At 46.1% G+C, this 14,874-nt stretch overlaps 1 protein-coding gene across 1 annotated transcript in view; it reads right to left on the bottom strand.

Annotated features, from left to right (window-relative positions):
* Positions 1 to 14,874, bottom strand: part of ADGRB1 (adhesion G protein-coupled receptor B1) — a 256,076-nt gene that overhangs the window by 96,218 nt on the left and 144,984 nt on the right. Inside the window, exons 15-17 of the mRNA XM_026047133.1 lie at positions 12,384 to 12,459; positions 9,686 to 9,788; positions 8,444 to 8,487 (exon numbers count right to left, since the gene is read on the bottom strand). Coding sequence (XP_025902918.1) covers positions 8,444 to 8,487; positions 9,686 to 9,788; positions 12,384 to 12,459 — 223 coding nt within the window. The remainder of the gene's footprint in view (positions 1 to 8,443; positions 8,488 to 9,685; positions 9,789 to 12,383; positions 12,460 to 14,874) is intronic.

Raw genomic sequence — 14,874 nt, 5'->3', positions numbered from 1 at the left:
ATTGGAGCTCCTCATTCCTAGATTTAGAGGTATTTGCAAGAGTTGCCTGACATTACTGTTATTGTTGTAGACTTGGGGGAAACTGAGGCCTAAGGGCTACCCTGATATGCGCAGACAGTGAGTTTGCCATTGGGGAAAGTCTGTATCCCCAGCAGAGTCTCTTTTTTTTTTTTTTTTTTTTTTTTTTATTTTAGCATCAGTCTGTCCTGCCCATACTTACTCAAGAAGATGGACACACAAACTCACGTCTGCACCCTGACCATTTCCTTTGGCCAGCACTAAAGCAAGAGCTCTGCAGGACAGCAGGCAACAGTGGGGGAAATACTGACACCCTTTAAGATCCCCACTGCAGGGCCTGCCCTCTGGAATATGTAGTGTTGCCGTTTGTGGCTGATTACAAACAGGTAAGAGAATGAATACAATTCAGGACGGTTTCCTCCAGGATGTGACTTGTCCAAGCATCACCTAGCACTCAAGTCCCTGGTGGCCACCAGGGTTCTGGTCACACAAACCCTGAGCCACTTGTGGTCATGTCACACCTGTCCCATGTCATGTGTTGACTGCTCTGCAGCTGCCAGCTTCCAACAAAACCCAACAGTCCTGCAGAGGCTGCAGACTTGATCTGCTTGTGACGATGTTAGGATCTGCAGGCTGCAAGACAGCACTGCTTGGAAGTCCTGCTCTGGATCCAGGTGGGTTTCTTTTCTCTCATAAGAGGAGAAGAAAATCAAGCAAGTGAAAGAATGCATGGAGATACCGACGCTTTGCTCTGAGTTTTACACAAGGAAGGTTTACACCAGGAAGGTATTTGGTATCTCTATACACCTGAGCCTGCCTCAATGTTGCATCAAAGCTGCTCCCTCCCAGCTATTGAGTCATCCGAGTTAGAGCACACCAGGGAAGGGCTTCACGTTTCCCCAGTGCCCTTTCCTTCCACACTGGAAAGCCTGGAGCTGCGAATCAGAGCTCTCCACCAACACAGGCAGCTGCCTGCGCTGTGTTATTCCATTCCCAGCTCATAAAAGGTACCACGTAGACACAACCGGGTGAAATGCAGCAGCAACGCACCAGATAACAAGCTGGGCAGTCCCTCTCCCCATACCCACAAAGACAACTTGCAGCTGGACTTGGTGCTACTCAGCGAGCCTGGCACATCCACGGCAAGCGGCCACAGATGGACATGTGGCTGCTGCTCTTGTCACCTCCCCTCCGCCAAGGGAACGTGAGAAAAGGGCAGCGTGGCCTCAGAGCAAGCAGCTGTAAAGAAGGGGAGCATGCAGGGACACGGGCAAAGCATGCAAATGTATATATACAAATACAGCCTTGCATTTGCAGAGCACTGCAAATAAGCACAGTTGCACACGAAAACACACCTGCACATGTCCACACTCATATACATACACCAGATCCGATAGTCACAGAGCCACTACGTATCTTTGCATGCATTTTGCACCAGACCGTGCAGGGAAGCTAAAACTGCAGGAAACAGAGGTGAGACTTCATTGCATTAATCCCACTGTGACTAGGCTCGTGTGGGGTTAAAGGAGGACTCCAGGGATCAGGGTTCAGTCTGCCCGGGCACATTTTGGAAGTCAAGACAGATAGACTGATTTAGGGGGACTTTCAGCTAGGTTTAGTGCAGTGGAAGTAATTCACACAGGCATCAATTCAGATTAATATCCCCACATGCCCCCATGTAGCCAAGCTGGCTATCACAGTGCTGCCTCCTCTCCATCCCCACAGCCCGTCCTCACGATCAGCCAGAAGAGGCAGCGTTTGAGGATGGAGCTAAAAAGAAACCATGGAAGTATTTGCTATGGGCTGTGGAGCTAGAATTTGGGTCCTGGCAAGCCCCATTGCCCCATCTGCCTCTATATAATGTGCTATGCATAGGTGCAAGAAGGAGAGAAGTGCATCGGTTTCTCACAGGGCCCTGGTGCTGCAGTGAGTCTTGTTTCCCTCTTGCTCAGGGAAATTTGTTCTTGTCAGAATAGCCAGACCGTGTTACCTCTTGATCCACAGCTCTGGCAATGACAGTGATGCACTAACTGATGTGCAAAAGCCAAGGGAAACAGTTTCCTAACTTTAGGAAAAAAAGAAAAAATCTTTCCAGATAAGAGGAATCAAACTGATGTGATGAGCAGAAAATCTTTATAGGATGCTCTAGGTGTGACCCCTCCTCCATGACACAGTAACCACCAGTCTTGGCACTGCATTAAAGCACAGGGGAGAAAAATTCATGCCTTTCCTCAAATATCAGGTTTTCTACAATTAGAGTAAAACCCCTGCAGTGCATGTCCTGTCCTTCTCCTCCAGCTGCCTTGGCACATGCATCAGTAAATGACTTTCCCTTAATCATATAAGACATGCAGTCAGGAATTTGGACAGCTTGGGACTGTGTAGATTAGAAACTGGACATCCCACCCTGAAAATAGGAATTTCAGACAACGATTTACACTTGCAAAAGCCCAGGGAACTGCTGCAACATAAACTGCTCCCAAAATCACAATTACCCTAAGGGAAAATGCTGGTTCCTTACAGAAGATTTTGAGTTTTCTCTCACTTATTTTAGAAAAAAAAAAAAAAAAAAAGACAGCTTACTGCAGAGCTGTCCTCATGCATTGCAATTCTGCATGGTCACCTTCAATCCTGCCATGATTTTTCTGCACCTTTATTCCTCCACACCTGTCAACCATCCTCTGCAAGGACCAAAATACATCCTACATCTCAGCAGTTCCTTTCCGAAAAGACCCCACAGACACGACAGTGCTCAGACTCTGTGAGCTGTGTTTTAGGATCACGTAAGCTTCCAGATGGAATCAGACTGATAGTCTACTTTCTATGTGGCCGCATGGTAAAACACCAGGCTGCAGAACCGTGCAGCCTCAGGGGAGATTCCATCCTGACCTCAGCTGTAGTTCACATCCAGCCTGGATCTGTGGGGAGGTGATTTGGTCTCCCCCTGATAGCTGCAGTGCTCTTCTTCTTCTCCAACATCTAACCTTGCTGCGACTTCGCAAACAGAGAGGTCTGCATTTCCAAAGTTAGATGGGTTAAAGGCTTTAATTACTGGAACAGATGATCTTTCCCAAGGGAAGGTAAGAGTGTCCTTGAATTAAAACCATACACTCCTGAGGCGTTTTCTCATCGAAGAGCAGCAAGCCCTTTATGCAAATATTTGTAAAGCCTTGCAAGGCCTCTGAAGAGCAGTTATTATAATTCCTAGCTATGATTATTCCCATCTTGGAGGAAGAGAAGAGAGGAAAAGAGGATGGTTGGAGCTGCTCTTAGAGCAGGCAAACTGTTGTTCCCTTTGGGATGTCATCAGGGAGCACAGACCTGACAAATCCAACTCTTTCCAAGCACAGGGCAGTATTTCACATGTGCATAACATGATGTTCCCTCATGCACTGCAAGACAAAATACCAGACGCAGCCTGGCCTCCAATGGGGTTCACAGGCAGGGGAGCACCAGAGGGAAGAGAGGCTGAACATTAGGCTGTGCCAGTGGGTCTATCAGTAGCTATCATGATTTGATTCAAATCCACACTCAAAAGAAAAGAAAAAATGGAAAAGAAAAAGAAATTTTGTAATTTTTGAGGAAATGCCACTTTCAAGGTGTGAGGACACACATTTGTCATCTCTGTGGGATGAAAGGACTTCTCCTTAACGCGATCTAGTGCTGACTTGCCTGCCACCCGTCTGCTGCAACTATGAAGACGCTGCCACCACTAACCAACTTTGGCTCCCAGGAAGAAAAGGGTTGACTGTCCCCCATGCAATGTCCCCATCCTGCTCACAAACATGAGTGCAGGTAAGATGACTGCATCCACTCAGCTCCCTCCATCCTGTCCCAGATGGAGAAAGGGAGGGCAGGAGACTGGATATCACCTAGATTTTAACTTCATCAGGGCTGCTAAGCAGCTCATAATTACTCCAAATGAATACCCTTGGAGGAGAGACAGAGAATCCCAAATCATTCCTTGACTTCAACTTTCAATTTACCCAGCCGATGCTAAGCTCATTAATCATACTTGCAGCACCAAACACAACAGAAATTAATCCCTGATCTTCTCCCCTCTTATTTCATGTGGTGAGAGGCTGGGGGCAAGAGAGGGCAGGAAGAGAAAAGAGATGGAAGAGTGCCACCCACAAATCTAGCAGTCACTCAAATGGTCTGCGATTAATAAATCAAAAATCCATTATTAATAGTACAAGCTTAAATATCTATCTAAATGCAAATGAATGAACACTGGGGGCTTCTTCTCCTCCCCCTTTTCTTTTTTTTTTTCCTTTTTTTTTTTAGTGCTTCGTTTAACAACTCCATCTTGGAGGAGGCACATGCCCACATGATAATTGTCAGCTCTAATTGCAATTTTACAGTTCAAGCCTTCATGGCCCATGGATTTTAAGTGGCCTTTAAAAGGGCCGTGACGTGTTTTGGATGGGATTGAAAGCTCAGGTGGCAGCTGTGACAGGCAGGAGCTCTGCTATGGGCATCGTTTTGAGTCCCCTGCTTTGGTACATGTTTGGTTACACAGAAGGTAAAAGGGGGATAAATTGCACAAAAAGGTAAGGGGGATAAATCCAGGTGCTTCACCATAAGTTCAGGAGAGAAGTGAGAAATTTTACCAAATCCCAGGCAAAGCCATAAGGCTAATCCTTGTTGGAAAAACGTGAGTCTCTATCTCCCTTTAATGACAGATGCCCAACGCTGACAGCTCCCATTCAGCACCGCAGCACATCAGGTCTTTCCATCTCCTACGAGATATGCTAAAGCAGACTGGGCCTGATAAAGCAGACTAACTTGAGACCTAAACCTGCTCCTGTCTGAGGACTCCTCATAATCCACTGTCATTTTGATGTGCTTGAAGGCAGGATACAGAACTATACCTCCTCGCAGCTACATCTCCCTTCTCCCCACCCTTCCAACTGCATTTTCCAAGACATCTCAGTCCTGGAGTCTCATCTCAGGGTCCTGGAATCCTCTGTATGAATAATGCACATCCCAGGGAAGTCCCCTTCACTCACTCAGATACCTGTCTGACCACAGGCTCCATCCATCACTCAGTCGTTAGCAGAGCTGGCATCCTGATAGGGAAGTTTGTCTGGGAACCTCACAGCTGCATTAAGTCATTTTGAAGGTGAGAGCCAACAAGAGAGGAAGAAGGTGTTCACAAGTTGACAAAATAACCAGAATGCCAAGGAAGACAGAGAGAGGCTAAAGAATGGACAGGGGAGAAATCTGGGGGGAAAGGGGCAGCTATCCTACCTGAGGAAAGAACTGTGGCTCATACAAGAGATCGCCCAGCCCTGTAGCTGGATGCTAAAGCATTATTGAAGATATAACCAAAAAAGCCTCGCTCCAGTCTTAACATGTATGGATTATCCTCTCCCGATCCTTAGAGAAATGAAGGATTATGCCCAAGAGAAGCCAGAAACACATTAATGTAAAGAGTGACCCAAGTTCTGCTCAGGTCTTCAGGGCTCTCACTGAAGGATGCAATAGGATGCAATAAGCATTTGATGCAGAAAAATGAAGGCATCCAGGTGCACACATGGAGCACCTGGCCTCAGATCTAGTTTGGTTCCCTAAGATCCAAAGGCATGGAAGGACAGATGGGGACACAGGGAAGGACCTCCTGGCCAGCCAACCTTGGAACCAGAGCATAGAGAACCATCAAAAGAGCAGACTTAAGAGAAATATTGTCTTCTGAGCAAACAACGCCATGGCAGAGTGGCCTGGGCTGCATGGAGAATAAAGCAAGATGAGTAACAGACAGGGAAGTGCGTCCACAGGGCAATTAAACTGGTCACACAAGGAACCTATAGCAGAGTTGGGAAGCGGGATGTCCTCAGTTTCACCCACCTGCACACCTACCTTGTGAGACTGATCAGTGGGGCAGCCTGAATTTTACCATAAAAATTAAATTTAAATTTAAAAAGGGTAACAGAAAGAGGGAAAAAATAGCAGCAAAAGGAGAACCTTTCCAAAGTGGGACTGCAGCTTAGGATTTTGTGGCTCAGATTGTGATCATGATTTCCACTGTGCATTAGACAACAGGCCTCAGATCATACTCAGACTCTCATCTGCTTATCAGTGGATGTGCTTTGGTCTGCAAGAGGCAGCAACACACAGTGTGAGCTGCCCAGGGAGACAAGAGCCTATGCACAGCACGTGATGCTCATAGCTGGGTGAGCTTCAGCATTATGATTTGGGGATTTCCTCTTCCTTTGACACAATTCTTATGCTTGGTCAGAAATGCTACTAAATTCTTGGCACCAGAGGAGCAAGATGAGGTTGATTTTGGTGCAAGATACTCACCTTTCATATCTGAGCATACAACTCTGAAAAAACAGCTATCAGAAAGCAGGCATGTAAGCTAAAAAGTCCATGTTCCAAACAGAAAATGATTTTCCCAGACTGTGATGCAAAAGTCTGGGTAGCTGGATGGTTCAGTTCACGTCTGGGATGGCCATTCAGACTTGAGAACATGGTTTGCATAGCTAACTTTTCATTACATCTTCTCAGGAGGGAGCAATGATAGCAAATCAGCTTTAAACTCCTATGCAAACAACTTTGCAGCTCCTGTTTGCAGCCAGAACTCACAGAATGAGATCTAGTTTGGGAATATCCCCTAGCAAAACTTGCTGACACTGTAATTTTGGAGATTTGCACTGGTTTAGACTGCAAATGCTGCTGGCTGAAAGCACGTGCGTGCGTGCCCTGACACACACTGGCATACACACAAAGTAGAGTCTTAGCAGCAACATTTGTTCAGCCAGTCTGCAGGAGTTTTCAAAACCATCCTTGACAACCAAGGCAATGCCAATGCCAAGATATTTCCTGCTTAACTCTTAGCTTCGAGCCCATCCTTTGATGCCATGGAGTAGCAAGGATTAAAGAGTGAAAGCATTGCTAGCATCCCTTGTTCCCCAAGAGACTACAAGCCGTAGAACAAGCTGCCAAGCCCTAGGATCAAGTAAGCGGAGCAGACGGTCCTCCCAGGACATGTCAGGAGTAATGATGCTGCCCTGATTTTGTAAAAGTTCACCTAAGTCCTGTTGAGAGAGGTCAGCGCAGCACACAAATGACAGACACTGCTGCTGCATCCCAACCATCTTCTAACACTGGAGCGATTTTCACTATGACCCAGAGGGACCCATTCTACCACTGGGTACAACAAGGAGTCCCCATGGATTCTTCAGCTTTGGTCTAAATCTTCTCAGACATGCCAAATTAATCACAGCCCAACAAGGGCAGTAAGCTCTCTGCAAATACGTTGCCCGCCTATGTGTGCTTATATTACTTAATGGAGCATAAAAGAAGAAGAAGAATAGAATCGTTTCTCAGATGCTGCAGCTAATAATAAAAAATAATGATAATAAATGCAAAGCTATGTGCCAAATGCAGGAGGTCTTATGGAGAAAAAATGACTCTTAGCAGAAAAGGAATCAGGTTGGTCTTCAAACTGAGATGCAAAAGTCAGTGAAGTGAAAAGACCATTAAATCAAACATTTCAGATCTTTGTCAAATTCACTCAGGATTTAAGACTACACTTTTAGACTCTATTTTTTTACAGTGAAGACTTTCTGACAATGACTTTCTGACAGTTACTTTCTGTATGGGATTTTTGACCTTGACTCTATGTGGTAACTTTGGATTTCTTTTTTTTTGCCCGCTGGCCACAGTTACATCACTCTAAAAGCCTCACAAACAGTCAACAATAGCAGGAATCCTCATGGAAATCATTTTACTACATCACTGCAGCACAACCTCTGCTTCACCACTGCAGGCCATACTTTGCAACAGCAGCCTCCGATTTTGAACTGTTCTTATGGTGCACAGTTTGAGATGAGTGTTGAAGGGGCCCAAGCTTAGCCTGCTTCAAGTTTAATTCAGGGACATCAGCAAGTGGCTCTAAAGCTCTTGGGCTTCTGTTCAAGTAATCCTCATGTTGTAAAGTCAAAAAGAAGTGGAAAGTCAAAATGAGAGGTCACTTTTCGTTAATGTGGGATCTAAACTGTCAGGGGAGAATGCAAATATCCATCCTTGCGGATAGAAACATAAACACCCCTATTAGGCATATTAGAGATAATACAGGGGTGCATTTATGTGATGCGCCCAGCACACAGGCGCTCCAAGGACTGAGAACACCTGATTTCAGATTTTTAAATATAAGATCTGTTTTAGCTGGCAGCAAAAGAACACAGAGTAAAAATTGCTATATCCATGCTGATGAAGAAATGATCAATCCCCACCTGGGAGAAGGGCTTTGCCAGCATTGAAGTTTGTTAAAAATAAATAAATGAAGAGCTGAATGGAGAGAGCAAATGACTGGAATACAATGCAGGTTGCTGCTAAACTTGTGATAGCTTCATCCCAGAAACAGCCTGAAATAAATGGGTTTACTTGAGAGTAAAGAAAAACCCACACAACTCACCTGTCAGCTTCATCCCACAGGATGCAGGTCTGGTTGGTTGTTCCCTATTGGGAGAAAAGAAAGGGAAAAAACGAAGCAAATCAGTGCTGTGCTGTTGATAGGTATTTGAAACAACTGGAACAAAATATGAAGCAGCTATAGAGCTGCTTCCACTACTCTACATAGACAGTCACAGATCTAGACCCTTGGAATAGATCCTTTCACCCTGGGCTTGAAAGGCAAGAAGAAAATGAGCCTCACTTTCTTCTCCATCAGCACAAGATCTATGCAAGGATCTGACTCCACATCTGTCCTGTCTCTACCTGCTGATGCTCTTTCTCTTTCCTTCTCTCACAAAAAATCCTTTTGCTGCTCCCTTCTGGAAAGTGGATTAAGTACAGTGCATGCTTTTGTGGCACACACTTCTCAGAAAATGAACAGTCCTGCAGAATGTGTTCAGGTATATTTAAAGCTCCCTGCAGGAGGTTTACTGTTAACTCCAGCTGGAGCTCTCTTAGGCAGGACAATTTGAAAATGCCTTCCCAGAAAGTCTAAAGCAAAAATATGATGGATCTAATACACGTTCTGGAGCCTCAGAAGGACTTGGGAATTCCACAACAAAAACTGGCCTTGGAGTATGTATTTATCTATCATACATGTCTGTTTAGGAACAAGTGGGGATTCTTGGAGATATTCAACTGCCTTTTAAAGTCCTGATCACAAAAATAATATAATATAATTCATGTCTCCTATAGCATCTGAGAATTACAAAGAACATTGCAAACATTAATGGAAACAAACTTTCTCAGCCTTCTCTTCCTTATTCAGGAAAAAGACACATTTTCTAATGAGCGAATAATTAAGACATTGTTCTTCCCCCAGTCGTGTCCCACAGTGAAAAGGTGGGAATGTGGGACAAGAATGTTGATGTTCTACCATCGATTCCTGACAGATCCGTCACCTACCACCCACTTCTCTCAGCCCAGCATTGTCAATATCCGTGGGACACAGAGTGGTCAGGTTTGCAAGGATGACCTAAACAGTACATCCTGGACAGCGAGCAGCATCAGGACACCAACATCAGACCAAGACCAGGCAGGTAGGTCAGTGTCTAACCAGGCCTAAGGAAGACTGATGGGTCCTGCAGTGACACAGACAGCTCAGGAACCTGCTAAAACTTCATCCTTCCTTGCCCCAACTCTTTTCTTTCATGCAGAAACAAGCACACATATGGGGTGGTCTGGGTTTCCAGGATAGACTTACATTGTACAGATGGGAGAATTCAATCTCCAAGGGGGTAAGGAGAGACCTGGGAAATGGCTTCACAGTCACAGAGATGACTTTGGAGTTGACAACAGTGCTGTTCCTACGAAGAAGAGAAAGAGAAGATTTGAAAGGGATGGAGGGAGCTTTGCAGTGTGTCAAATCCCACAGGATTAATTGTTGGGGTATGAGGCTTAGTGTACATATTGCAGAAGAGTTGTCTCCATCACCTTATAGCTTTGTCAAAGACACATGCTGCTGATAGACCTCATCCTTTACCATTCCAGATCCCCTCACAGCTAGAAAGGCAGGGAGATGCAGGCAGACAATGTATATCTCCCTCTTGTGAGGATACAGAAATGGAAAGAGGCTCTTCCCAGCCCTTCCTTCACTGGAGAGTAAGGGAAACCTCTCCCCATCCAAATCCTCAAGTCTACAGACATTGGCAAGGCCTTTTGTTTTCTTTTCTGGGTCTTACCTTCTTTTTACAGAGAATTACCTGGAAAATATCTCCTTGCTTAATAACAAAAAGGGCTATAAAAACTGCAATTGCCTGCAGATGTCTAAGTCAATGCTCGGGAAGCCATGATTCCACCAAGAGCAGAGGGAACAACAATAGCAGGGTGAAGAACACACACAAAAATATTCAATTAAAAGAAAAAAAAGAGAAAAGAAAGTGGGAAAGAAGCAGTGAAGCACAAAAATCAATCTACAAAGAATGAGTGGAAAGGGAAGTCAATGGGAGTAGACATAAGGTTTCAAATGTAGGTAGCTGCAGATAGACAGTTGGCTTCCTGACAGATCTCCAAAAGGGGCTGTTAACAGGTAAACACCCATGCATGGTTTCGTTAGTAGCTGGGTCTTTTTAAGGGTCAGTTCTTGGTTCAGCACTACTCGATATTTGTGTGAACACCCTAGATGACGCAGGATAATTCCTTTTAAAGGCAGTGGGCCCCACGAGGATTGGTGTGGTGAATAAAAGCAGAAGCAGCACGTGATTTTTCAAAATAACAACTCTAACGTGTAGAAGTTGCTGCTGTGCTGACATTGAAGGTTGCTGAACAGGGATACCTAAAGGTATCCTGCTGCATCTGAGAGCTGGGAAATACACCCAGGAATGACAAATGGGAGGTCTGCATGCAGGACTATGCGTTGCGCTCTGGGAAGCAGTGACCCAAAGTGTACCCAAAGAGAATGACTTCAGCATGAAGTCCTCTGACAGGTAGGACAAGAGCTATCCAAGCTATTTGGAAATAAGGAGGTGAAGCGTTTATCTTCCCTCCATAGCCCTCATTGTAAGGCTGTCCCTGCACTGCCAGCTTCAGTTCTGCTTTGAGATGGGGAGATAGCGGAGAGAGTTCAAAGGAGAGACACAACGTTGATGCAGGTGGTGGAAAACTAGCCATAAGAAGTCGCTGAAAGGCATGTCTGACAGTTCCTTGCATGCAGAGAAGGCATCTGATAGCGGGGGATTTTTCAGTCGCCCACACAGAGGCCCAGTGCCTGGAAGTGAAAGTCAGACAAATTCAGCCTTAAAATAAGGCACAGTCTCCTAGCAGAGAAGGTAATTAGGCATCTGAGCAGCTTGCCGGGGGAGGTGAGGAACTGAGCATCACGGGGAATCTTTCAGGAAGAAGAAAAGTTGTCTTTCCTAAAAACATGCTGCAGTCCACCTTCTGCAAAGGCAACTAAACCCAAGCTCCAGACAGAGAGGAGGTCAGCAAAGCTCCAGGTGCTCCTGTGTGGCCACAGTGACTCTGGCATCTAAAGCAAAATCACTTTGCACCAATGTGGTTAAATCACATGTCCTTAAAAACATCATTTCCCATTTTTTTTTTTTTCCCCCGAAGTCCATTTGGACAGCCATGAATTAGAAGATACTGCTCTGCTGGGTATTTTATTTGCCCTTGTACAGCCACAGGTGAAATAGGACTGATTTTTTTTTTTTTTTAAGAGGGACTGTCCTTTAATTAAGGAACATCTTAAATCAGATCTCTTGTGGGAATGCTGTTTGGAGGCTGTGGCTGCTGCAGCTGCTGGTTATCGGAGCTCATTCGGTGCTTGGCCAGAGAAAGCTGAAATACCACCGCATCATTTGAGCCAATGATGTTTATTGCCCTTCTGATCTAATTCCCAGTGCTGTAATGGAAGATATTACAGAATACAGTTGGCTGGCTTGCTAATTCCTCTCTGCACTCACTTGGAGCTCTTTTGCCATTGCCAGTGCTAAATCTGTAGGTATTTAAATGATTATCAGTAAGGAGAGATGCCCTGGTGTTTATGGTAAATGGGCTCAGGCTAATCAGTGCAGAACAGATTTAGAAGGTGCCTTAGGATGCTTAATTTACTGCCTCAGTACCAATCCTGGGAAAAATAAAAAATAAAAAAAAAGAAAAGAGAGAGAAAGAAAAAAGGCGGGGGGGGGGGGAAGGAAATTAAGACAGTGGAGCTTTACCAGCTGCAGACATGCTGATTTCTACATCAAACCATCAGATCATCAACTCTGAACTGCTGCATATGTCCTCCCATCCATTGCAGTGGTTCCTGTACGAACATCACCCAGTCTGGGGCAAAGCACTATAGGCTGCATGGGGAAGAGGCCCATAGCTCTTTCCCTTGGAGCAGCAAAGGGATCTCAGGGAGGAAAGACCCTCAATTTCCTCCCCAGTTGTCCCCTTCCACTGTCGGCCCTTCTTACCTCTGGAGGGAGAGGATGCTGCCCACGTTGCGGTACAGAACAGTCCCCACCACGAAGACGGAGGAATCGTCTGTCACTGCAGGGCGCCAGAGGAAAGAGAAGAAGACAACAGTGCTGAGACAGGGAGGATGCTTGTCCCCAGATGACCCCCCTCCCCCTAAAACTCACACCAGGAAAGCGCATGGAGCACGGCACGGAAAAGGAAGGCTTGGAAAGGGAAATAGAGGATACTGTGGGCCTCAACACCCTTTTTTTTATCTCCCCTTGCTCTGTACCAGGGAGAACCATTTCCTTCTGGGACCAAAATGACACCCAAGTGCAGGAGGAGACCTAGCATAGGGATCCATGCTGGTGCATGGCTGATGCTGGTTTCAGCACAATGGAGTGCATCTCTGGCTGTCGCCTCATTGAATCACCATGGATCCTAGGCTGTGGTGATGGTGTTCCCTGGGGAGCATCTCTCTGGCATGACCTGAAACCCATGTGTCTGCTCTTCTGCAAGGCCCAAAACCTGTGTATCTGCCTTCATGTAAGACCTAAATCCCATGTGTCTGCCTTCATGCAAGATCCAAAACCTGTGTGTCTGCCCTTGTGCAGGGTTTGAGCACCCGCATTGATCTTCCTAGTTCTCTCCTCTTTGGAAATCCAGCTCATCCCTCCAGCAGAGGCACAGCAGGGAAATCCAGAGGACTCGCTAGGACCCATCAGCAGCTATCGAGACATCAGAGCAAAGAGCCACGCTGGTTTTGACAAGGGCAGCCACAAAGGGTGTGTTTCCCCTGCCGAGCTGCCCCTGCAGATGCTGCCCTGGCCACGGTGGTGGTACTGCAGAGCCCTACAGACCCTAATGCTGTGTGTTTGGTCCCAGAGGCTTGACCTCCTCGTCTGCCTCACACAAACCAGGTGCAGAAAGGAAAAGCTTCCCAGGGAAAAAATAAATTAAGAAGAAAAAATCAAAAAATAAAGGCGACAGAGGTAGCTCTTCAGCAAAATATCCCTTCTGTTTCACATGATGCAGATGAGGAAGCCAGGGGAAGCATCTTGCTCCAGGGATCTCGAATGTCTCATCACAGAATCACAGAATGGTTAAGGTTGGAAGGGACCTCTAGACATCATCTAGCCCAACCCACCCGGCCCAAGCAGGGACACCTAAAGCACGTGGCACAGGGTAGCGTCCAGCTGGGTTTGGAAGATCTCCAGAGAAGGAGACTCCACAATCTCTCTAGGCAGCCTGTTTCAGGGCTTGGTCACCCTCACAGTAAATAAATTCTTTCTCATGCTGAAGTTGAGCTTGGAGCATGTCTCTGATCTCTCAGTGCAGGACAGGCACAGAGAAATGTGCCTCTCTTCCTCTTCAGAGACTCATACCTCTCTGTCAGACTGGGCTATAGTGAACTAGCAAGGCAAATCATTGGCTTGCAGATGAGTAGGCTTGCAGAGCTTTTGCAGGAACCTTGCTTTCTCGGGAAATCCTGCACTATCTTTTGCCTTTCCTGCGAATCTCTATGCAAACAAGGATCCTGCTGCCTTCCAAGGCAGTTTTCTTCCTTTGCACTGAGAAAACACAGCCATGTGTTGACAGAAACATTGTGCGCTCCTATGAGACTGTGAGCAAGCAAATCCCTAAGCTCCACAACCTTATCACAGCTCTTCCCAGTGAAGAATCCTGTCGGTAATAGAGCTGGAAGTTTGTTTCATTTGGTCTGGGGGTGATTTTTAATAATGTAGCTACCCTTCAGTCCTGCTATATTATAGTGAACTCCTCTGATGTGCTACCCAGCTGGAACAGCGATGCATTTTGATCATGTAGCATCTCCCCAGTGAGGAGCACAGCCTGGAGCCCAAGGGGCATGCCAGTCAACTCAATAAATCACTGCTGGCCTGCTGAAATCAGCTGTGCAAAGCTAGTGAGGGGTCTGTCCTCACTGCCACCAAGCTGCCTGTCCCCATTGCTCTGCTCAGGTTAACTAAACCTTTTCCCTGCTGCCAAGGAAAAGGTGAGGATGGAGAAAAAAAAAACAAAATCAAAACCAAAAACAATGGTGGTGCTGTTATTCAAGAGAGCAATCCATCAAGAAAGACTACCCGCACACGGTTCTGAACAAGGCAGAGGCAATATCGCTCCAGGTGAACAGGATGCCAAGGAGAGGTGAAGCCTGATGAGAAGTTAGTTCTTCAGAGCAGATGTCACCTTTTGTTTGCACAGCGCCTACCACTCTGGGGCCTTATGGCAGCTCTGTGTAATGATACTTGTAATAGAAATCTGGAAAACAGCCCTGCAGGGAGGTAGATGAGTCCTCCTACGGCAGCACACAGCCCCGGAGCAGGACCCACTCTGCCTGTGTGTGATGTTGTAAGTTTGTCCAACGGTTCATTAAAGTCTTTCCAAGGTGAATGCTCCATGACCTCCGCAAATGATCTGTAATAACCTTCCCTCCATGCCCTGATTTCTTCCAAGAAGATAATGCTGTTCTCAAGGTACAGCAAAACA

This window comes from Nothoprocta perdicaria, unplaced genomic scaffold, assembly GCF_003342845.1.
Source record: "Nothoprocta perdicaria isolate Ctin4 unplaced genomic scaffold, notPer1 scaffold_48, whole genome shotgun sequence".
Taxonomy (NCBI): domain Eukaryota; kingdom Metazoa; phylum Chordata; class Aves; order Tinamiformes; family Tinamidae; genus Nothoprocta; species Nothoprocta perdicaria.
The sequence above is the reverse complement of the archived record's forward strand: the minus strand, read 5'-3'. Positions and strand labels throughout refer to the sequence as shown.